At 42.3% G+C, this 25,484-nt stretch overlaps 1 protein-coding gene across 5 annotated transcripts in view; it reads right to left on the bottom strand.

The window, feature by feature from the left end:
- Window positions 1-3,777: 3,777 nt before the first annotated feature.
- The window catches only part of SCP2D1 (SCP2 sterol binding domain containing 1), a 40,471-nt gene continuing 18,764 nt past the window's right edge, over window positions 3,778-25,484 (bottom strand). The window contains exons 2-5 of one of the 5 annotated variants that reach the window (XM_032351520.1): window positions 17,273-17,316; window positions 15,545-15,634; window positions 8,691-8,809; window positions 3,778-4,517 (exon numbers count right to left, since the gene is read on the bottom strand). In XM_032351520.1, coding sequence (XP_032207411.1) covers window positions 4,001-4,517; window positions 8,691-8,758 — 585 coding nt within the window. In that variant the 5' untranslated portion in view covers window positions 8,759-8,809; window positions 15,545-15,634; window positions 17,273-17,316 and the 3' untranslated portion in view covers window positions 3,778-4,000. Of the gene's footprint in view, window positions 4,518-8,119; window positions 8,206-8,690; window positions 8,810-15,544; window positions 15,635-17,272; window positions 17,317-25,484 lie in introns of those variants that run through there. The other 4 variants (XM_032351519.1, XM_032351522.1, XM_032351523.1 and 1 more) reach the window with 4 other exon arrangements.

The raw sequence follows: 25,484 nt of genomic DNA, 5'->3' as shown, positions 1-25,484 counted from the left end.
ATTCTTGCAAAAACAAAAAAAGTGGAAGGTAGGACATGTACATTAGGGGGATATGTACATATCTGGGAGATTATCCTGGATTATCTGGGTGGGCCCAACACAACCCCTCAAATCCTCTAAAAGGAGGCAGAAAATGAAGGCAGTAGAATTCCGAGAGGCGTGAAGCCTAAGAAGGACTCCACACATCACCGATGGCTTTGCAGACCGAGAAGCCACGTGACGAGGAATGTGAGTGACCTTTGGGAGCTGAGAGAGCATCCTTGACTGAAAACCAACAAGGAAACGTGGGCCTCGGTCCTACAACCACACAGAACTGAATAAGGCCACCACCAGATGAGCTTGGATGCAGTTCTTCCCACAGGTCCCCAGGTGAGATCCCAGGCTGGCCTACACCTTGATTTTGGCCCTTGTGAGATAAGACTGGAGCAGAGGACCCAGCTGAGCCCACCCAGACTTCTGACCTGCAGAAGCTGTGAGATCATGAATGGGTGTTGTTTTAAGCTGCTCAGCTGTGGTACTCTGTCACACAGCAAAAGAAAATGAACACAGGGTATTTCCATTAGGGGGACGAGTAAGGCCATGTATGGGGGGTGGCGCAGGGGGAGCTGCAGTCATGAAGGCATACACTAGCAGCGGCTCCAGTCAAACAGGCGCAGCTGAAGGAAACAACAGCTCAGGCTCCAGGAGAGAGGGTCACCAAATTTAGTGTGAGAGTCAAAGAGGCAGCGTAGAGAGTGAGGCCCATACCGACCCCCATTCCCTGTTTCCTGAGCTGTTGCCTGGCAGGAGTACAGGCTTAGTGTGACCAAAGCATCCAATTTTGCAAGAAACTACAAAAATCCAATTTTTACATAAAATAACTTCATTCAAACTCTATAAACACTGTACTGGCCAAATTTGTACAAACCAAGCAACATGCACATGTGTATTTTGAGTCAGATGTGACCTTCTAGGGCATCAACTGAGTGTAAATGAAAAGGCAGAAAGAAGGTCCCCAGAGCAGAGCACAAAAGCCCCATGTGTGGACTTTCTTGGAAGGCAGTAGGGAGCCAGGGAAAGTTGTCCTCTTCCCTCTCATCCAGGAGAGAAAAGGAACTCATTCATACGCATGGAAAACTCACATGGGCCAGTGACTACACTATACTGGGCATGACCTATGAGGAGCTCCCCAACAACCTGATGTCATAAGGGCCACTGGCCTCATTTCTGGGTAAGGCCGCTGAGGTGCAGAGTGGCTCAGTAATTCTCTGTGCTTATAACCTGGGGCTCAAAACCACATTTCTGATTTCAAAATCTGAGTCCTCCCAGCTGTTCCACAGGGCATCCCAGCACTGAGTGATTTTGTTCCTTTTGAAAGGGATGTTGGTGTTGTTTCCCAAGGTCAAGAGTCTTCTCTCAGATGTGAACAAGATCCCTCTCCTTATTCAAGGCTCTTCCATCTTCTACCAACTTCTACCACTCCTACTTCTGCCCACCCTCCACAGCACCTCCCTCACCCACCCCACGCTCACCACATCCCAGCCTTTCAGGCAGATTCTATTCTCACTTCTCACTTGTAGCTCAGTCCCTCTGCTTCCCAGTTCCAAATTCCTGAGAAAGGGTTCTCATTGGTATGGGTCATGTTTTGTTCCAAATCAAAGCTGGTCATAAGTCACTGACCATCTATGGGATGGGCCTCCCTTCGGTCAGATGGTAGCCTAGACGTGACCCTCTGCAACCCTTCCCTGCCTCATACCCTTCTCCACATCCAACCATCTCTGAGCAACTCCCATCTCCGGGCCAATCCCCCGAAGCTAGGGCCAACTCAGGGGACAAGCTTGGGCAAGCCATTTCCCTAAACAAAGCATCCCAAACACCTGCCCAGCTATGCCTGACATTTATAAATATGGCTCTAATGGAGTTGCCTAACCCAGGCAAGGTAAGTGCTCACAACAGTATTCAGAATCAGTCTGAAGCCTCTCAGATGCCCACCGCTTGGCTGGGCAGGGCCATTGGCAGGAGCACCACACACATCACCTACCTAAGACCCAGGAGAGGAAAGAAACCAGGGAGCACTCCGCATCCGTACTCACAAACCCTCAGTAAGGGGCTCTCGGTCTCTTCCCTCAGAGGTGAACATGAACTAAACAAAAGGCCTCTTTGTTTCCCACTGAGAGATTTTATTAGCAACAAGCCCTCATTCTGCCTTTTTCTGACAGGGGGACCTTAGGAAGGCCTTCGCAGAGCCATCTAAATCAGTAACGGCTGGGACAGGTGGGCACGTGATGAGGTCAGAGGACAGGTGCCGAGACAAGTAGAGCTTTAAATCCTCTTTATAAAGCCTCCACTTTAGTTGAGGGTGGCAGGATTTCCAGCATTACTGAGTCTGTACTAACACAGAAAAAGCTGCCCATGGGTATATAAAGTATACAACGCGATGTCTTTCCCATATATACACCTGTGAAGCCATCGGCACAATCAAGATAATAAATCTACCCATCACCCCCAAGCTTCCTCATAGCCATTAATAATCCGCCCTCCCAACCCTCTTCCCTCCCATCCCTGTCTCTTGGCAACCACTGCTCCTCCTTCTCTCCCCCCAGTGTGCATTTCCTAGTACATAAATAGAACCGCATACTCTGTACTTGGTTTTCTCTGGTTTCTGCCACTCAGCATAATCTGACATTGGTCCATGTCATTGTATGTACATCAATAATTCATCCTTTTTTTTTTTCTTTTTTGCCGAGTAGTGTTCCAGAGTACGACAGATGAACCATTCACCTACTGATGGGCATTTGGCTTATTTACAGTCTGGAACTATCACAAATATAACTGCTGTGAACACTCACATACACATTTTTGTACTTGTACATATGGTTTCTTCCCTCCTAGGGAAACACCCAGGATGGAACAGTTGGACAATTTGGTAGGCATGCGTTTGGGGCATGGCTCTTTTCAGGAACCTTCCATGTGGGCTTCAGAGTATAAAGGTATACAAGGTAAAGGTCTACACAGATCACAGGGAAACCAGCGTTACACACACTCACCCATAGAGTGAGTAGCCCCTGTATCAGGCTACAGCTGGCTCTATTCCTAGTCCTCCAACGTATGAACAGGGCTCCCAGAAGGGAAAGTCTCCCAACATAACCTTTGGTTTTGTAAAATGCTCAGTAAACAAGCTCCTGACACTTCAGAAATGGCACACAGGATGGGGGAAATTCCAGGAGATTCTTTAAGTCGTGGAAACATCTCATTTAAATAATGGCAATATCTCACTGGTCTAGAACAGAATAGTTTTTACCAATTCTGAAAGCTGGAGCATGAACTAGGGCAGGGGTTCTCCAGGGGTGTTCCCATCAACATCACCTGGGAACTTGTTAGAAATGTACATTCTCCCCCGCCCAGACCTATAGCACTGAAACCCTGATGTGGGGCCCAGCAATCTGGGCTTTTATCAGTCTTGCAGGTGGTGTGATGCATGCTCTAGTTTAAGATTCAGTAGCCTAGAACCTCTTCTAAACCCCTGGATTCTCTTGGAATTATATCTATCCAAAGTCATAATACACCAAGAGCTCAACCCCTCTAAGTTCTGCAAATTTAAAATCTCAAAGAACTAGGTTACCAACTGAAATGCAAACCAACACAATGATGGTGGGCACTTCTTTCCCCAAAGCACAAACAAACAAAATTCTCAGGAACTCAATCATGAAAGCATTTAAATCCAAGTGTCAAAACCACCCATTTCTCTATGTGTGGCTTTCAACCTAACATAGTATAGCATACATGAACCTAAAGAAAGAAAAAGACAAAGATTCTGGGTGAGACACTCCAACACTCTTTACTGCTCTAGAACCCTCACTGAAAATTAACTCATCAGCAGGAAAATTAATCAAACTTGAACAGGAAGAATTTGAGTAAAAATATTGGATATTTTTTGTTTTAATCTTCAGTTTAAGCATGATTTCCGCTCAACATTATAACCGGAGAGAAGTTCTGATCATTTCTTTGGTATTTTACATGCTTAAAATTTAGCCCAGTCTTTGAAAACTCTCTCGAGCTTCTGGCCAAGCAGAACTTTGCCACTCACTTTGAACTTGCCAGCAAGGAAAGCTTTCTGAGGGTTCACTTTGCCCAAAACCAACTCCATAAAGACAGGTTCCGGGATTGTGAAGACAGTGTCAGCTGGGAGCCTGGCGGATCCTGGATACATGTCCCCAGAACCATTCTTCAGATCAATGGTCCACTGCAGAATGGTCTTCCCATCTTTGGTGATGTCCAGCTGAAAGATGGCATTGACTTTCTTTACCAGTTGGGCCCCCACCTCTTTGATGTGATGGCTAATGTCCTCAAACACAGGGAAGCTCTGGAATTCTGACAGCTCCAGAGGGTGTGGCATGGCAGGTTCCCGCGCTGCACCCAGTTCTTTGAACTGGCCTGCCTGAGGCCCAGCCACTGCTTTGATCTTGGGCTGATGGTCAATTCTCTTCCACATCTTACTGTGCTGGTCCTCTTGACCTTGCCGTCTGGTTTGTGAGCAGCTGTGGCCAGATTAATATCCACAAGTCAGATTGTGACATCAAAGGTAAGGCCCAAGCAGGGAATGAGGCTAGTGTGTGTGCTGTAGTCTTATTGGCCAAACAGATACTAAAATGTGACATGGGGTGAGACCTCAGATAGGTAATTGTGAGGCATATCCTCACAATTGAGGGGGCATACTACCCCCTCAAACCAATCAGGGCTGTTGGTCTCATAGGCCCAGAAAAGTCTGGACCCCGTGTTGGGAATAAAAGAAAGTGGCCCCAGAGGGTTTTTTTGGTGATATGAGTTCTGTCTTTCCAATGCAGGCCTCTCCCCATAACAATCCTAATTCAGAGCAGTTATTCTGATTCCTTTGAAGGTGTTTAAATCCTTAAGGCACAGATTCTAATGCTAGATTTGGCATTACATAGCCACTGGTAGAAGGGGAAATGTTTTTAGAGAAAAATGGCTGGTTGGAGAAAGAATCAGTACCAGGACTGGCATCAGAAAGCTTCAGAGGCACAGTGAGAAATCAGGGGATGGAGGGAGCAATATCCCTAAGATCAACAGAGGATGCTGCTAGCCTCAAATGAGCATTGCATATAATAACATAGCCCTCCCTCTGAGCCAAGGCACTGTTGTAGGCATTACACATGTATTATCACTTTTAAGCTTCATTACAATCCTCTGAGGAAGGTACTCTTTTTATTCCCATTTTACAGATGGGGAAACTGAGACAAGGAGAAATGAAGTGAGTTACCCAAAGTCATACAGCTAATAAGTAGGGTAGCCAGGTTTAAAAAAAGGTAGAATGACTCTAGAATACATATATATTTTCCTTTAATTTTTAAATAATGTCAGATTTACAAAAAGGTTATAAAAACACCTAAGTTCCTGTATCACCTGCACCCCACTCCCCCAAAGGTTAATATTTTACATGGCATAGCACAATGATCTATACCAGGAAAGAAATATGGGTACAATACTATTAACTAATCTACAGACCATAATCAAATTTTGCCAATTGTCCCACAAATGTCCCTTTTCTAGTCTTGAATCCACCTTCTGCACTGAATTTAGTTTTTATGTCTCCCTAGTGCTCTCCAGTCTGGGAGTTCTTCAGTCTTTGCCTATCATGATCTTGATACTTTTGAATACTGGCTAAGTTCCTCTGTAAAATGTCCCTCATTGGGGGCAGTCTGTTTTTCTGTTTTTTTGGGTGTTTTTTTTTCATGATTAGGTTGAGGTTGTGCATTTTGGGCCAAAATACTACAAAAATGACCTTATGCCCTTCTCAGTGCATCATATCAGAGGCTACATGGTATCAGTGTGTCTCATGACTGGTGAAGTTGACCTTGGTCACTTGGTCAAAGTGGTGTCTACCAGTTTCATCCACTGCAATTACTATTTTTCTTTCTGTAATTAGTAACATAAGGAGATATGAGACTTTGCCAATATTCTGTTTCATATCATACTTCAGCCCTCTCTTGGCATCCATCAGAGAGGTCCGTCAGTGTGAAATGTACCAAATGGCCATTTTCCACCCCCATCACTCCCTTTAGATTTAACGACTGGAATTTTGCTTAAGAAGAGCTGCCCTTCATGTGCATGCAAATGTTTATAGCAGCAATGTACACAGTAGCCAAACTATGGAAAGAGTTTAGATGTCCATCGACAGAAAAATGGATAAAGAAGATGTGGTATATGTATATAATGGAATAGTGTGCAGGGCGCCTGGATGGCTCAGTCGTTAAGCATCTGCCTTCAGCTCAGGTCATAATCCCAGGGCCCTGTGATCAAGCCCCACATCAGGCTCCCCACTGAGCATGAAGCCAGCTTCTCCCTCTCTCATTCCCCCTGCTTGTGTTCCCTCTCTTGAGGTGTCTCTCTCTGTCAAATAGATAAATAAAATCTTTTTTTTTTTTAAAGGAATGCTAGGTAGCCATCAAAAAACCCAAAATCTTGCCATTTGTAATTGGATAGAACTAGAGGGTTTTATGCTAAGTGAAATAAGTCAGCCAGAGAAAGACAATTATCATATGATCTCACTGATATGAGGAATTTGAGAAACAAGACAAAAGATCACAGGGGAAGAGAGGGAAAAATGAAACAAGATGAAACCAGAGAAGGAGACAAACTGTAAGAAACTCTTAGTCTCAGGAAACAAACTGCAGGTTGCTGGAGGGGAGGGGGGTGGGGGGATGGGTTATCTGGGTGATGGACATTGGGGAGGGTATGTGCTATAGTGGAGTGATGGGTGTAGGACTGATGAACCAGGTCTGTGATTCATGAATCAAATATTACATTATATGTAATTAATAATATACATATATAAAATACATATATAATTACATTATATGTAATTAATGTGTTATTACATTATATGTAATAACAAATATGACATTATATGTTAATTTAAAAATAAAAAGAAGAGCTGCCCCTTCTCCCCCATTTCTTTATTTGTTCAAATATGTCTTTATCTCAGTAGGGACTTGTGAATATTTATTTTATTTTGTGGGTCATAATCTATTATTATCATTAGGTATTTTCTTGCTCAAACTGTCCCAGGTTTGGCCATTGGGAGCTCCATCAAGTGAGTGACTATGCCTTTTCATAACCATGCTGCTCTTATATGCAAGTGAAGCTACATTAAATGGAGCTGTTTTTAGCTTTGTTCTCTCAGGAAGGAATGCAGAAAATTAAAAAAAAAAAAAAAGATTTGGTATATTATCTTTGGTACATGATAGATAAGCAACATTTTAACTGCTCAACATGAAGCAGTTAAACAAAACCCAGCAGCTCCCAAAACCAAGACTTTACCCTGAGACCACCTGGTATGAATATCTGCACAGAGAATTTTAAACAAAGAGGTGAGTGAATACTCAGTAAGATTGCTGTGAGCCACCAACAGTGAATTGAGCCCGCATCACCACCCATCACCCATATATGCTTTTCCTCAGAGCAGGGTTGTTCCTTCTGAATTATTCAGATAGATCTCCAACTAGGCTGCCACTCCTGCCTCAGCATGTCAGAGGAGAACACGATTCCAAGCCCATATTTGTCCCCTTCATGAGTTCCTATCTTTTATAAGCATTTCTACCATTAAAGGAATTCCAGTATGAATGGCCAGTATACTTGGAAAGGTACTCAACATCATGAGCCCCTAAGGACAAGCAAATTAAAACTACAGTGAGATACGTCTTCCCACCCATGAAAATCATGAATATTGGAAAGGTTGACAATGGCAAGAGTTGGCAAAGCTGTGGAGCAACTGGAGCTCCCATGCAGGGTTGGTGGGAGTGCAAAATGCTGCTGCTGTGGAAGACTGCTGGCTAGAGTGGTAAAAGTCAAACACACACTCAACACACAACCCGTAGGTACTTCTCTTGAGTACTTATACAAGAGAAATGAAAGGAAAAGAAAGGTAGGACATATGAGTGTTCCCAGAAGCATCATCCATTAAAGCAAAACACTAGGAGACAATCCAAATATTTGCTTATGTCCTTCATCTTCTGTTCACCAACAGAAGATCAGATAAGCAAAACAGCATAATTACAGAATGGAATACTACTTGGCAACAAAAAGAAACAAGCTCTCGATTCACTCCACAATGCAGATGAACCTCAGATGCATTATGCCGAAAGAAAGAAACCAGATTCAAATGATGACATATGATTCGATTCATACAGCATTCTAAAAATGGCAGAACTGCAAAAAGAAAAAAAAATGACCAGTGGATGAGGGGAAGAAATTGAGTTTGTCTAGAAAGGAACACAAAGAATTTCTTTTTGGTAAGAGTGGGGGACAGTGATGGAACTTTTCCTGATTGTGCTGGTGGTTACACAATTGTATGTATTTGTCAGAATCCAGAACTGTATACTAAAAGGGATGCATTTAGATATGTGAATTATACCTCAACAAACCTGACTTTAAAAACAATAAGAGGCATGGACAGATCTGCATGAGTTCTGTCTAAAGCAGAGGGAAAAAGCCAAACCTGGAATACTGGTTCCTTTTTTTTTTTTTTTTTTTTTAGTTCTTATATCTGTCAGTCACTACTATTGCACTGTGATGCATAATTTTAACTTTTTAATTCATTCTTATATCACTTAACTCTTGCTATATTATGTGGCAAAACAACCAACCTCAAAATTTTAGCAGCATGTAACTAACATTAAATAATTATTTCTCACGTGTCTTTTGGGTGGCTGGGGTCTGCTGCTCTGCGCTGAGATGGACTAGGCTGCTGTTCTTGATACATGTGTCTCTCGCCTTCTGTCTGCAACCAGTAGACCAGCGAGGCATGTCCCTCTTGTGGTAATGGCAGAAGTAAAAGGGCAGTGAGCAGAAAGGCCCAGGCTTGGCCCTGGTTCAGTGCCACTCCTGCCCATGGACCAGCAGCAAAAAGCAACTCTCAGAGCCAGGTGCAAAGTCAAAGGTTAAGGAGGCACGCTCTACCATGAAGGGGACATGACTGGGCAAGAGGCAGGAAGAAGAGAAACACTGGGACCAACAATGTAATCTGCCTAGCTACTGACACACGAAAAGAGAGATTTCACATTTTAAGATCTAGATTTGTGACTTTTCTTATTCATGGAAGGATCCATAAGCTTGGACCCACATCTTTATCTGGCAACAATCAGCCAGCACTGAAGAAGGAGAGGCATTTCAGTTCAGGCAGGAAGGGCTCCCCACAACTCACCATCATCATTGTCATAAGGATGACCTTTCTAGAGGTCAGGTGTTCTGAGGAAATGTTCCAGTATTCGCGAGATCTTTTCCACACTAAATTTCATCAAAAGTTCTGCAAGAATTTGGATAACTTGAGTATTCAAGGATCCTCAAGTTTGTTACCATCTCCATCCCCTCAACATATTTGCTGAGCATTGACTACGGAAAGCCCTGGCTGGCACTGTTACAAATACACACAGATGGAAAGTGGGTGCTGGCAAGGATGTGGAGAGATCCGAACCCTCGTGCACTGCTGGTGGGAATGGAGAATGGCGCAGCACTGTGGGAAACAGAATGGTGCTTCCTCTGAAAATTAACGCTAGAATTATTATATGACCCAGCAGTTCCATTTCTGGGTACATACCCAAAATAAGTGAAAGCAGGCACTTGTACAGATATTAGTACATTCATGTTCATAGCAAATTCTTCACAACAGCTGAGAGATGGAAACAACTCAAGTGTCCATCGATGAATGAATGGATAAACAAAATACGATATAAAATGAGCAAAGGAAAAAAACAGAGATAAATCAAAAAACAGACTCTTAACTATAGAGAACAACTGTTGGTTACCAGAGCGGAGGTAGGTGGGGGAAATGGGTGATGGGGACTAACGAGTATACTTGTTGTTGTGAATACTGGGTGATACACAGAATTGTTGAATTACTATATTGTACACCTGAAACTAATATAACACTGTATGTTGACTATCCTGGAATTAACTTCTTTGAAATAAGAAAAAATAATAAAAACACGTAACTTTTCAAAAATGTGATAGACACACAGTGGAGTATTATTCAGTCTTAGAAAGGAATGAAATTCCTATACACGCTACAACTTGGAAGAAACTTGAAGACTTGAAGACTATGCTAAGTGAAATCAGCTAGACACAAAAGACAAATAGTGTATGATTCCACTTATAATAAGTACCTAGAATAGTCAAATCCACAGAAACAGAAAAAAGAACAATGGTTGCCAGGGGCTGAAAGGAGGGAAAAAAATGGAGAATTCCTATTTAATGGGCACACAGTTTCAGTATAAAAGAGTGTGTGTGTCTGCAAGAGGGGGAGGGGCAGAGGGAGAGAATCTTCAAGAAGACTCCCCATTGAGAATAGAGCCCAATGCTTGATCCCACAACCCATGAGATTGCAACCCACGAGATCACAACCTGAGCTGAATCCAAAAGTCAGATGCTTAATCGACTGAGCCACCCAGGTGCCCCATAAGATAAAAAGTTCTAAAGATGAATGGTGGTGATGGTTGCAGAGCAATGTGAACATACTTAATGCCATCTAACTGCACACTTAGAAATGGCTAAAATGGTAAATTTCATGTCATGTATTTTTTACCACAATAAAAAAAGAAGATGCAAAGATAAATAAATGTGTCCAAAAAGCAGTTTAGCTTAGGAGAGAAAAACATACACATAAATATCTAATATATAAGGGTGCCTGGGTTGCTCAGTTGGGTTAAGCCTCTGCCTTCAGCTCAGGTCATGGTCTCAGGCTCCTGGGATGGAGCCCCGCATCAGGCTCTCTGCTAAGCAGAGAGCCTGCTTCTCCCTCTCTGCCTGCCTCTCTGCCTACTTGTGATCTCTCTCTCTCTCTGTCAAATAAATAAATACAATCTTTAAAAAAAATCTAATATATAATGCCAATTATTACAAGTGCCACAAGAAAGATACATGTGGTGGTCAATAAGATCACACAGCCTAAAGGCATTGTGGCTTCCTATCTGCTCTCCCTGGATCTGCTCATTTCAGGTGAGATCACCTGCCATGTTGTGAAGACACCCTAGTGGCCCTATGGATAGGTCCACGTGCTGAGGGGTAAAGCCTCCTGCCCACGACCACATGAGTGAGCCGTCTTGTAAGCAGATCCTCCAGTTCCACTCAAACCTTCAGATGACTGGACCTCGGCCAACATCTCGGTTGCAATCTCAAGACAGACTAAGGTGGAATGGAAGGAAGAGGAATGGCTAGAACAGTCTGAAGCTTCAGAACAACTGCAGAAGTGGGAATCGAGACAAAAGCCATTATTGAGTGTTACACCTTTGCAAGCAAAGTGGAAGTGATGGTGATGAAGCACTGGCCTTAAGCAGACCCCTCAAGGTTTGGCTGGAAAGGGAGGGAGAGAAGCAGGAGGAAAGGCTGAGGAGACAGGACAATGGAGAAAAATGTCTCTCAGGAGAAGGGTGACGTGAACACATTTATATGAAGAAGGGAAGTAGAAAACAAGCAGAAAATGCCAGGGAAGTGGGAGGAAGCTAGAGTGCAGTTAGGAGCTTCACTCCAGCCTAGCTTTTGATCCCAGCAGTAGGACCCTGGGCAAGCTGCCTATCCACGTGGTGTTTCCGTTTCACCACCACAAAGTGCAGAGAACAGCATACACAAGTGCCAAACCTTTTGCTGTAGGATGAAATTAGATAATCCCCAGAAAATATCTGGCACAGATAAATGCTCTGTAAAGTTAGCTCTTCTCAAAAGATGGGATACAAAAGGAAACAAAATCCCGCAAGAGGTAGTAGGGTGGAGGAAAGTAGGCCTCAAAGGGCAAGGAGGATCCCTGTTCCTGTCCAACACAGAGCAAGCAAAGGAAGATAATCAAGGATGCTGATGACATTGAGGTGGAGAGAAATACCATCAGTCGATGATCCCTGTTTATCTCTCCAGACTATCTCCTATCATATGCCTGCAGGAGCCCTGTAGACCAAATGGTTTTATACTTCTCTCCTGAACAGTTCTTGAACTTTCTGCCTCTAGGTTTGTGCATCCCGCCCTCTATTTCCATCCAAACTCTGCCCTTCCTTTACACCTCAGTTTAAACCACATTGGCCTCTCCCCATGCAGTAAAATCTGCAAAAACAACTAACTGGATACACTTCAGGCATTGGGGGTCAGACACAGGCTAAACTGGAGGCAGGTGCACAGGTGCCCAAATCAAGCATGAGCAGAAAACACTTTAACAAGACTATGGGGTCAGTGGGAACATCCAATAAACAGCATTTCTCTTCCCCATCTGAATTCTAAAGAAATTGAGAACTAAGACAAGGAATCCCAGATGAAAACCAAAATTTTACTGTTAAGTGATAACTAGGGGAGCAGGGCACTTGGCTGGCTCAGTTGAAAGAGCACCTGACTCTCAAACTTGGGGTTGTGAGTTTGAGCCCCATGTTGGGTGTAGAGATTACTTAAATAAATAAAAGTTAAGTGATAACTGAGGGAAATGTAGTTGAAGGGAAAGTACTTTATATGAGGCTCTAGTGGACTTGCCAGCTATATCCCACGATGCAAGGCAGAGCTATCCAACTACCTATCAGCCCCCATCCTGGGAGGCCTCTGCCTATGAGGCTAGCAGTAAGGGGCCCACCAAGGGAAAGTTCTGAACATGGAAAAGCTCAGTTTATACTTCCCAGATCAACCATCCAAAAAAGTCATCACAAACATCATGATAAAAACCCCCAACAAAGTAATTTAAGAGGGAACATACTTCAAAATAATAAAAAGCCTTACATGAAAAACCCACAGTGAACTTCTACTCAATGGGAAAAAAAACGAAAGTTTTCCCCCTTTGTTTAAGGTCAGGAACAAGACAAAGATATTGACTCTGACCATTTCTATTCAACATAGTACTGGAAGTCCTAGCCACAGCGGTCAGAGAGCAAAAAGAAATAAAAGGCAGGGCACCTGGGTGGCTCAGTGGGTTAAGCCACTGCCTTCGGCTCGGGTCATGATCTCAGGGTCCTGGGATCGAGTCCCCATCGGGCTCTCTGCTCAGCAGGGAGCCTGCTTCCCTCTCTCTCTCTCTGCCTGCCTCTCCATCTACTTGTGATTTCTCTCTGTCAAATAAATAAATAAAATCTTTAAAAAAAAAAGAAAGAAAGAAAGAAAGAAAAGGCATCCAAATTAGTAAGGAAAGAGTAAAAGTTTTATTATTTGCAGATGACATGATACTATATAGAGAAAAACCTTAAAAACGCCACAAAAAAAAAAAAAAACTGCTAGAACTGATAAACAAATTCAGTAGGGCAGGATCCAAAATCAATGTACAGAAATCTGTTGCATTTCTGTACATTAATACTGAAGCAGCAGAAAGAGAAATTGAGAAAACAGTCCCATTTACAGTTGCATCAAAAATAATAAAATACCTAGGAATAAAATTAATCAAAGAGATGAAAGACCTGTCCTCTGAAAACTATAAAACACCAACGAAAGAAATTGAAGACCACACAAAGAGATGGAAAGACATTTCACACTCATGAATCAGAATAACAAGTATTGTTAACATATCTATACTACCCAAAGCAACTGCACATTTAATGCAATTCCTATCAGAATACCAACAGCATTTTTCACAGAACTAGAATACACAATCCGAAAATGTGTATGGAACCACAAAGACCTCAAATAGCCAAAGAAATCTTTAAAAAGAAAAGCATTGTGGAGGCATCATAATTCCAGACTTCAAGTTATATTACAAAGTTGTAGTAATCAAAAGAGCATGGTACTAGAAAAAAAAATAGACACATAAATCAATAGAAAAGAATAGAAAATCCAGAAATAAACCCACAATTATGTGGCCAACTAATCTTTAATAAAGCCAGAAAGACTATTGAATGAGAAAAAGATAGTCTCTTCAACAAAGGGTGTTGGGAAAACAACTACATGCAAAAGAATGAAAACCAGACCACTTTCTTACACCAAACACACAAATAAACTCACAATGGATTAAAGACCTAAATGGAGACCTGAAAGCCCAAAAATCCTAGACAAGAGCACAGGCAGTAATTTCTCTAACATCAGCTGTAACATCTAGATATGTCTCCTAACTCAAGGGGAATAAAAGCAAAAATAAACTTTTGGGACTTCATCAAAATAAAAAACTTCTGCACAGTGAAGGAAACAATCAACAAAACTAAAAGGCAACCTACTCTATGGGAGAAGATGTTTGTAAATGACAATTCTGATAAAGGGTTAGTCTCTAAAATATATAAAGAAGTGATACAACTCAACATCCCAAAAATGAATAATCCAATTAAAAATGGGCAGAAGACATGAACAGATATTTTTCCAAAGAGGATATCCAGATGGCCAACAAACACATGAAAAGATGCTCCACATCACTAACATCAAGGAAATGCAAACCAAAACCACAATGAGATAGAACCTCACACTGGTCAAAATGGCTAAAGTTAAAAGCGCAAGAAACAATGGGATTAGTGAGGATGTGGAGAAAAAGGAACCCTCATGTACTGTTGGTGGGAATGCAAACTGGTACAGCCACTTGGAAAACAATATGGAGGTTCCTCAAAAAGTTAGAAATAAAACTACCCTATGATCCAGTAATCACTCTCTTAGTATTCACTCAAAAAATACAAAAACACGAATTCAAAGGGGATACATGCACCCCTATGTTTACAGCAGCATTATTTACAATAACCAAATTATGGAAGCAGCTCCAGTGTTCACTGATAGATGAGTGGATAAAGAAGTTGTGGTATATGTATGCAATGGAATATTACTCATCCATAAAAAATGAAATCCTGCCAATTGCAACAACATGGATGGAGCTAAGAATATAGTGAAATAGTGAATAAATGAAAGTAAAAATAAATTAAAGTGAAATAAATCACTCAGAGTAAGACAAATATCATATGGTTTCATCCATACATGGAATTTAAGAAACAAACAGATGAGCAAAGGAAAGAGACAGACAGAAAGAAAGAGAAAGACCAACCAAGAAACAAACTCAACTATAGAGAAAAACAGATGGTTACCTTTGGGGACATGGTGGAGAGAGGGGTGAAGTAAGTGAAGCAGATGAAGAGTACACTGATCATAATGGCACCAGGTGATGCATGGAAATGTTGAATCACTCTATTGTACACATGAAAATAATAACACTATACTGTAATATAGTGGAATATAATATAACACCCATACTGGAATTAAAATAAAAACATCTTTTAAAATTATTCAGGAAATTAGGGTACTTGCAAATTTTCTGTAATTGGGAATGTTTAAAATAAAAATAAAATCAAAACAAGTAAAACCAAAAAAAGTCAACCCATCCATGTGAGTAGAGGTGAATAGAGGCCAGAGGTGATCTGGGGAGAAGCTGCTTTAGGGGAAAAGAATGGAGACAAGCTATGAGCTCTGTCCTCTAGTAAATGCTAGCTCAGAAGGGGTGGGTGTGAGAGGGGCAAGTTCAGAAGTGCCTGACCAGTGGAGCACGATTTTGCCCAACAGTCTCCTCCATGCTTCATTTTCTCCTCTGTCCCCCTCAAGTTTTGTTAGACAACTCAAGTTTACAACTCACACTGAGGGATGCTCTTAGCTGTCCTCACTCCTTCCCAAGCCTCCCAGCTCTGGCAGCATGATTACTCCCTCTGTCATTTAGCTTTGTGGCCTGTAAACGAAGAAACACTGAACGTTGTAAATGTCGAAACAGGCTAGCTTGAGTTTTACTAAATAATCTAGAAAACAATAATTCATTTTTCCCAAAGGGTACAGACTAAGGGGCTGTCAGAATCAACTGGTCAGCAGAAACTAGAGGTTTAGACATGAAAGAGGTTGTAAATAAGAAATGTGAACATAAGCACTGAATCCAACACTACCCAATAAAATTTTCTGAGATAATGAAAATGTTCTGTGTCTGTGCCATCCAAAGCAATAGCTGCTAGCCATCCATAGCTGTGGAGCTATAGACTTATGGTTGGTATGACTGAAGAACTGGATTAATCTTATTTACTTACAATGAATTTAAGTATTTTTTAAAGATTTTACTTATTCATTCATTTACTTATTATTCAGAGAGAGAGAGAACGGGCAGAGGGAGAGAAAGAGAGAACCTCAAGCAGACTCTATGCCGATCATGTGGAGCCCCACTAGAGGCTCAATTTCACCACTCTGAGCCAAAACCAAGAGTCAGATGCTTAACTGCCTGATCCACACAGGTGCCCCTACAATTAATTTAAATTTAAATAATCACATACGATTTCGCACTGGCATCCTGGAAAACCACCTCAGTATTTTCCTAACCACCATAAGGAAATAACATGGGCATCTAGTGGTTGCTGCCCCTGAATTTAATTGCTGAATTACACCAGACTCATATAAAAATCCCCAATAACTCACTCAAGGCTATCATACATGTGGAACAGAGACCAGCTCCCACTGGTGGGATCTGGTCCACGTGAAGCCACCCCATTTTGGGACAAAACTGAAGGCATGAAGACACACATATATACTTAAAATAGTCCTGTTATATTTATGTTTTACTAGGACATAAGCATGCCCAAGTGGGTGATTCCTGGGCAACTTCTGAATTAAATTCTATAAGGTACAATTTTCTATAAAGCCAACACATTTAGCTCCTTCTTACAGTCCATCCAAATTGTACCTGATGGATAAAAAGATGTCTTAGTTATCCATTGCTGCAATAATGCTGTGTAACAAACCACCCCCAATCTCCCTGGCTTAAAGCAGTAAGCATTTCTTCAGCTTGTTAGTTAATGGATCAGCAATTTGGGCTAGATTCAGTTGAGTGATTCTTCTCTCTCCTCTGGGCTCACTCACATCTGGCAGTTTCACTGTCAACTGTTGTGCTTGTGCCATCTGACACTCATTCTCCAATGGGCTAACCTTGGCATATAGTCATAGGGGAAGCAGAACATGAACAATCCCAACTATGTCGCTACTTTTCCAGCTTCTGCTTGCACCCACTGGCCAAAGAACAACACATGGGCATACCCAAAGTCATAATGGGAGGGCACATACTACATGGCAAAGGGGGTCATTATGGACACAATGAATGCATACCCCCAGAATTCATATGGCTAAACTTTCCCCCCATAATGTGGTACTATTAAGAGGAGGTGCCTTTGGGTGTTAAAGAGGATTAGATAAGGTCATGAGGATGGAGCCAGCATAAATGGGATTAGTGCCCTTATAGAGTCACAAGACAGCTTGTTTCCCCTCTGTACTCTCCCCCATATGAGGTTAAAATGAGAATCTGGCAGTCTGCAACCCAGAAGAGGGTTCTTACCAGAGCTGTCACCATGCTGCCATCCTGCTCTTGGGAACTCTGGCCTTCAGAACAGTGAAAAATAAATTCTTTTATTTGTTATGTGTAAGCCATCCAGGATGGTATTTTTGTTACAGCAGCCCAAGCTAGGACAGGTGTAGACACAGGAAAGGGTAAAGATCAATAGTACAATTAATCTACTGCACCCACAGGAGGACAGTGTTAAGCCCTGGAAGCCTTTCTTTCTGGGGAAAAAAAAAATCAACTGAATGACACCAAACTCACCTACAAATGTATTCTTAAAGTCCCAGTAACTTATTTAAGACTTCTAAACATAAAGAACAGAGATCACCCCCTCCCTCCCTAATCCCTCCCTCCATGGCCATCATTTTAAGGGCACTCTATTTTAAGAGGAAGCTAAATAAAGGTCCAAAGACATGCAAAGACCTAAAATAGAATACTTATATTTATCTTTTAATATACCATATGCGTGCTCAAGTGGCAACTTTTTTTTAATTAGGTAAAATGTGCTAAGTTTTACCTGCCCATAGATTAGTGAAATTGATTTGAACAATCAAAAGACACACAGATAGTTTGAGATGAGTGAAGCACTTTTCCAATGACATTGACATTACACAAAATATTTTTTTAGAGTACCTCTTTTACAGCAGCTGTCAGAAACTAGAGACACATTCACCTACTGCCCCATACCACTCAGAATCCTTTGAGTTACACTCGCCCAGAACAGCCACAACCCACGGAATTAAACAGGAAAGGGAATTATCATCTCTGCCCTGAGGCAGGGCAAGGGGACCACCCACTGGGCATGCTCCGGACTGAGGGGCTTCCCAGGACACTGGACCTTCATTCAGTGCTGAAACGGACCAGGCAACCAGGGATAAGGGTTGGTTTCTTGAGCAGCTCAGTGAGCTTTCATGGGCCGAGGTCCTTCCTTCCTTCCATCTTCCTGCAACATGTCCTCCTAAGGCCAGTGTCCCTTGTGGAACAAGTTTTAGGCAACATCTAGTAGAACAACAACAAAAAGCCATATCCTACCGCACTTATCTCTTTATCCAAAGGGTCTATTCTTTAGAAGTACTTCAGTGACTTCTCCTCCATCTCATGGGCTAGGACTGGGTCCATTACCCTTAGCAACACTATCTTAGGTTTCTCAAGCCACCTCTGAGGCTGGGCTCAGCCAGCTCTCCCTGAATCACCTAGCTGCGGGAAGGACTGTGAATCTTGGAACCAAGCCCAGCTGCTGGGGAGCGGGGGTCAGAGAGAAGAACCAGCAGTGAGTGCTGCACATCCTCTGTGGTGGGACATCCGCTCAGGATTCAGTTAGATGCAGGAACATCAAGAATAACACGGAATACGGGATGTGTGATACAGCTCTAGGAAGGAGCTGGTTGCACAGCTTATGCACAGCTGTTGTACAGCTGTTGCTTCTGTGTCTGGTGCCCAGCAGGCAGGCAGCGCGGCTGGCAGCCTGGCCCAGAAGTCAGAGAAGTGGATGGCGGTCCGAGGAAGCTGACGTTGCTGCAGGCCCGCCGCCTGCCCAGTTGTCAGAGGGGCTGCAGGAGTGCTACAACTGCCTGCTATCCCCCGCCCACCGGTGAGCCAAGTGTCGGCGCCAACCCCAAGACCAGCAACAGCACGTGCGCCCCCAAACCCGCCTTTCAAGGGTGAAAGAACGGCAGTGTTGGGTCACTTCCGTCTTCCCAGGAGCGCGAGTCTCCTGGTCGCCGCTAAACCCGGAAGTCTGCAAGGAAGGGAATTCTGGGAAGTGTAGTTCCAGCTTAGCTAAACTGGCACGGAACAAAGCCAGGAGTCGGCCACACTAAGTGTGGCTTTAATTCTTAGTTAAATTAGTCAACTCTTCAAGCTAAGTCTAAGGGATAAAGTGGTCAAATAGGCTGAGAACTGGCTTTTAGGTACCATAGAGGAAAACTGTCATTTTATTCTCATTTTCTTAAATTTTTTTTCCCACTCACTGCTATGGAACCGGAGTAGAGCAAAGTAAGAAAGACAACTCTCCAAGTCTTTCACTCATTCCCACTAAACAACAGTTTGGACATACTGTTGTGAGTCCTGGGAAGGATAAACTGCTGATGACCCCTTGGGGAAAAGCCAGATGCCAGTTAATCCTAAAAGCTCAGTCAGCCCCTACATTTTATTCAGCTCAGTAAATCAAAAGCACTGTGCCCATGGGACAAATCTCAATAAATTCCCTCAGCAGTTTTGAAAGATTTATCAGCTTTAAAGGGGGGGGGGGGATGTGAATACCAAAGGACCAGATCTCTGACAGACAGCATGAGAGATGCCTTTTTCAGGAGGATTTTTGGTTTACTTAACAGTGGTTACTATAACTGTATACACCATACAGAAGCCCCAAACCTTACGGTAAAGAGAGTTTACAAATATCTTGTCTAATTATTCATTTTAAAATGAGGACCATTACTGATAGATACAACAATGTGTGTGAATATAAAAAATATTACACCAAATAGAAGCTGGACACAGAAGATTACATAGTGCATAGTTCCATTTATATACTAAACCAGAAAAAACTAATCTACAGTAGAAAAAAATTAGTCTTTATCCTGGGGTATGAGGGTGGGATTAACAGAGAAGGAACATGAAGAAACTTTCATGGGTGATGGATACATGCCTTTGTCAAAATTCACCTTCAGGGTAATGTGCACTGATGTCGGCAACTTACTTCAAAATGCATCCAAAAGATAAGATGGCCTGAAGGATGGAAAAAAGAATGGATAGACAGACACAGAACAAAATAAATACAGCAAAATGTTAATTGTAGAATCTAGGCAGTGGTCCTATGGGTATTCACAGTTCAGCCCAGGATTGAGTCATAAAGAGATGTCAAAATACTGATTAGGGAAGAGATGGGAATGAAGCCAATAGAAGAGGATTCATAAAAGTTACAATGAAGAGGAAAATATCAACACGCAGGCCAGATGTTCAAAACACATAGTGTGGTTCAGTCTTCTTTTTCAAATATATGAAATACAATCACCCCCACTGAATTCAGCTCCTCTCCCAGTTATGAGATACTTGCTATATGACTACCCCAAGCAGAGCACTTCTGCAAATTCTGTCACTAAGTATGTCTCTCTACCTCCTTTCAATGGGCCTGTATCAGTCAGCTATAACATAATGTGCTATATAACAAACCACCACAAAACTCAGTGGCTCACAACAATAAGCAATTGTCTCTTGCTTACATGTTTGTGGAGAGGCTAGAGATCAGCTGGTCTAGGCTGGGCTCAGTTAGACTAGGTTCCACAGTCTCATCCGCGTGTCTCACCTTCCTTGCCCAGCAGTCTCCCTGAGGCATGTTCTTCCCATGATAATGACTGAAATGAAGAAGGTGAGACCTCCTACACAAGTACATTTTAAGACTTTGCTCAAATGATCTCTGTTAAAATTCCATTAGGCTAAAGCAAGTAACACAATTAAGCTAAATAATCATATTACCCTATACACCCAGATCTGGAAAAGACGGATTCACCTCTACCTCTTTCCTGATCACTGAAAGAGATTCTGGGTCTTCTTTGGTCCTGGTCTCTAGGGACATGAGCTACAACCCTCTTCCTGAAACCTCTTTCTGCTTGGATGGCGTCTCCATGTCTTCCACCATACGGCAAAAACAAATCTGGAGTCTGTAATGATACTAATTCCCATGAACTGGTCTATTTTGCCTCTTCAGCTTCCCTCAAGGTAGAATCCCAAGGGAACAATTACAAACATCTGGTCAAGAGAAGGAATACAGGGGGCTTGTTTTCCTGTTTTAAGAGAAGTCAATTAGAGTTTCAATTTCCACTGTTAAATGTCACCTTTTTACAACATCCTGGAGGGAGAGTTGGCAGCCCTGTTGTTCGGGGAATAAAAACTCTTTCAAGGAAAGGTTTATTGTCTAAAAAGACACGGAAGGGCCCAGAGATTAAAGGACCCTCTCAGGCTGTCTGAATTTGCCAGAGCTCTCAGTTTCTATTTTAAGCTGAACATTTGGCTTCCCTTGTAGCCTCAAGTGAGTCTTTTTAGCCTCTCTGCACCATTTTCTACAGTTTACAAAAAGGGATAATAAGACTTGCTGCTGGGTAATGCATATGAAGTGCACTGAGATGCTCAGAGGGAAGGTAGGCTTCTCAAGGGGAAAGCTGTCAGCCTGTTTCCTCCTGATCTCTGGATATTTTCAGTGTCTGGGACCCCCAGTAGAGCATCTGGTCCTTTCTCAGAGAAGTTAGACGAAAGCCAGAATAAGTGGAGCAGAGAGGATCCCTTCTCTTGCCTCTGCTGCAAAGGAGATATGTCAAGTTGAGTGATGAACGATTACTATTCTTCACTTGCTAACACTTTGTACCCTATTTTCAAATTAAGGAGCACATTGTTGGCACGCCTGAAAGGTTAAACACTCCCACTTCGTTGCGGCAGTCACTAATTGGTGTTTTATCACAATTTCTGTGGAGGGAACATTTTGTCTGCAAACCCTTCCTCCACAGAGCTGGGTGAGACTTTGAGAGCATCTCGAGTTTCTAAAGTTAGATCGTAAATCACTCTCCTGCTTGTAGGATAGTACTCTGCACCTAAAAAGACCCCATCTGTTAATGGTCTACAACTTGGTTTGAAATACATAAAAAAAATAAGATGGAGTGACACGTTTTTAAAAAAATTTTTTTAAAGTCCTTTACAAAATTCCTCCCTATTTCTCCCTCTCCTGGTATTTCACCCTCATCTATAGAACAGGAACTTTGCATCTTCTAAAGTATGAGGAGGCAAGAAGGTGGGCAACTGGAACTCTCATAATCCTACCAGCATAAGTGCCCAGCTGTTCCACTTTAGAAAACAGTTTCAGTATCTAAAATTCCTAGGCATTTTTCTTGGGTATAACTCTAGAAGTGGAATCACTGGGCCCCAGAGGATATTTCTAGGGATATATCAACCAGAAATAACTGCATATTTTCACAAAAGGCACATATAACAATGTTTCAAAATCTGGCAACTACACATACGCCCATCATGGGCATAAAATGGAAATAAATTACATGATATTCAGAGTAGGATATTACAGCAATGAAAATTAACAGTATAAATCTATACACAACATGGTGAACCTTACAGTCATAATTGTGAGCAAAAGAAGCCAGACCAAGATTCCATAGAGCTTCTAGGGAGCTGCTAATTTTCTAATTCTTGATCCAGATGCTGATTACCTGAATGTTTTCAATTTGTGAAAATGTATTGAACTGTACACTTATGATTTGCTCTTCTCTATACACACATTATGCTTCAAAATGAAGTTTAAGAAATATTTGCATAAAGGAAAATTGCAAAAAAAAAAAATCAGAATGGAAAGTATTGGGGAAACCTTCCACCTAATCTTCTGTCCACTCCCTTCTCACTCTTCACTGACTGCTGGAGAGGAGGGAGGAGCCACAACCACCCACAGCCTGGGTGGCCCTTAAGTCCTGGTTCCCGAGCCCTGCTCTGATCCCTCTGTCTTGACTGCCATGACCTGAAAGAAAGAGGCAACAATTCTCCTTTTGTGTGGCCAGGCCAGTTGACCTCTCTGCAGCCCCATGGGCAACCCAGGTCTCTCCTGAAGGGAAGAAGCAGGAATCCTGTCTGGCCATAGGCCAAACCACATTCTCTGGTCCAGTGCTGCCAGCAAAGAAGTGCTCTTCTGACCTCTAATTCCCATGCTTGCATCTATTTCTCAACTGATTCCAAAGATGGAAGGGGACAAGGCATGATTAATTATCAGTCATTAAACCTCAACAACCTCTTTCCCAGCAGTTAAGAAATGAAGCCAAGAATAAATGAGTTGCTTTTCTTATATGGGACACAGGACCAGAGTCTGTGAGTTCCTAATGATGCTGAGGAAACAATGACTGCCCCTTTGAAACAATACCAATTGGGTAATTAGTAAAGAAGAATGAGAGTATCTAATTTCCTTTACATAATGTTTCCTCACATAACTGAAGAAACTGCTTTTCTGGGTGCCACTTGGGGTGGGGATTTAGGATGGTTTAAAGAAATGATTCCTTTGCTGAGTTAAGACATCACAATCACTGACTGCTATGGATGGGAAATGTGGTCATGATAAGTTTCTTCCTCCCAGCAAGAACTGGGGGTTCTTTCTCCATCCCTACAATCTGGGCATGCCCATGTGACCTATTTTAGACAATAGGATGTACCAAACATACGAAAGCAGAAGCTTCAAAAGTGCTGCACAATTGGACATGCCCTCTCCTGCTATTAGAACCCTTCCACCACCATGCGAGGAAGGCGGGGCTAGCCTTTTGGAGGATGAGAGACCACAGGGGAAACCATGAGGTTTCCCACCATTCCAGCCAAGGCCCCAGAAATAAAAGTGAGAACACCCTAGACTATCCAGCCCTAGTTGAGTTGCCCACATGAGAAGAGCCACCTAGACAACCCATAGAATCTTGAGAAATTAAAAATATGTGTCCACAACACACACCTAATAAAATGACCAAAATCCCAAACACTGATGACACCAAATGCTGACAATGATGTGGAGCAACAGGAACTCTCGTTCATTAATGGTGGAAATGCAAAATAGGACTGCTACTTTAGATAACAGTTTGGCAGTTTCTTTTAAAACTAAACATATTCTTACCATATGATCCAACAATTGTGTTCCCTGCTATTTACCCAAATGAACTGAAAAATTTTGTCCACACAAAAACCTACATATGGATATTTATAGCAGCTTTATTCATAATTGTCATAACTTGGAAGCAACCAAGATGTCCTTCAGTGGGTGAGTGGACAAATCAACTGTGGTCCTAGGCAGTAAAATACTACTCAGGGATTAAAAAGAATTGAGCTATCAAGCCATGAAAAGATATTGAGGAAAATTAAATACATATTACTAAGTGAAAGAAGCCAACCTGAAAAGGTGAAATACTGTGCAATCCCAATGATATGACATTCTGGAAAAGGTAAAACTTTGGACACAGTGGAAAGACCAGTGGTTGTCAGGGGTTGCAGGTGGAAGGGAGGGATGAATAAGTGGAACATGGAATTTTAGGGCAGTGAAACTACTCTGTATGATACTATAATGGTGGACAGGTCACTATACATTTTTCCAACCTCTCAGAACATACAACACGGAGACTGAACCTTAAGGTAAACTATGGACTTTGGATGGTAATGATGTCTCAATGTAGGTTTATCAATTGTAATAAATGTAACCCTTTGGAGGAGGATATGGACAGTGGGGGAGGCTGTGCATGACAGAGTGGGTAGGAGTGCATGGGAAATCTTTTTACATTCCATGTAATTTTTCTGTGAACATAAAACTGCTCTAAAAAATTAAAGTCTATCAAAAATATTGGTTATTTGATGCCACTTGGTTTTGGGGGTAGCTCATTACATAGCAAAAGCTAACTTACACACTGGGTCAAATATTGAGTGGGGCAGAGAACCAAAAGGAAATCAAATCTGTCACCTCAGAATCACATACGAAAATGAAAAAATAATAATACAGCAGTCCTAGAATTCAGGAGCGAGTTACAGAGTTACACCTATAGTCACACCTATAGTATGGCACATCAGTCAAAGCCAGACAACAGGCTGGGTCTGATATCTTATAAGAACAATACACTTTACAGGTCCCACTGTGTGCTGTTTTAGTTTCTTCCTTATTGTCAGGGGAAGGGATTCCCTGCACTGAAGCCTGACAGCAAAATTCCTATTTCTAGAAGCCTCAAAACTGGACTACAAGATAATGAATGCAATTCCTATATCTACTTCCCAAGGGGCAAAGAGTTTGAGATGCTTCAACCTGAGCAGTTCAGCACGTGCCAGTCTATCTATAGTCACTGGATTCCATAGAGTCCAGTCATCAGCACCAAGGAGGAAAGAGAAGGCGACAGGAAGTTTTGAAATAATGGACTATGCAGAAATAATTTATTTGAAATGCGTGAACTCACTCCCCCCACCACCTCCCTTCCCCCCTACCTTGCTCTCTACCTGCACCCCCAGCACACACATACCCATGAACACAACACAACATTGGACTCTGTAGTCTCTATAAAAGACCCTGACACAGATAACTAAGTATTTCTGTGGATATCATGGATCATGTGTCATGAGCATTGCCCTAGAAGGTGAAATGAAAAACTTCCCTGCAGTTGGGTCCTGAGGTCAGATTCTGACCTCAGTAAGACTTGAATCATGGCCG

This window comes from Mustela erminea, chromosome 7 (assembly GCF_009829155.1).
Source record: "Mustela erminea isolate mMusErm1 chromosome 7, mMusErm1.Pri, whole genome shotgun sequence".
Classification (NCBI taxonomy): domain Eukaryota; kingdom Metazoa; phylum Chordata; class Mammalia; order Carnivora; family Mustelidae; genus Mustela; species Mustela erminea.
This window is presented reverse-complemented; position numbering and strand designations above follow the sequence as displayed.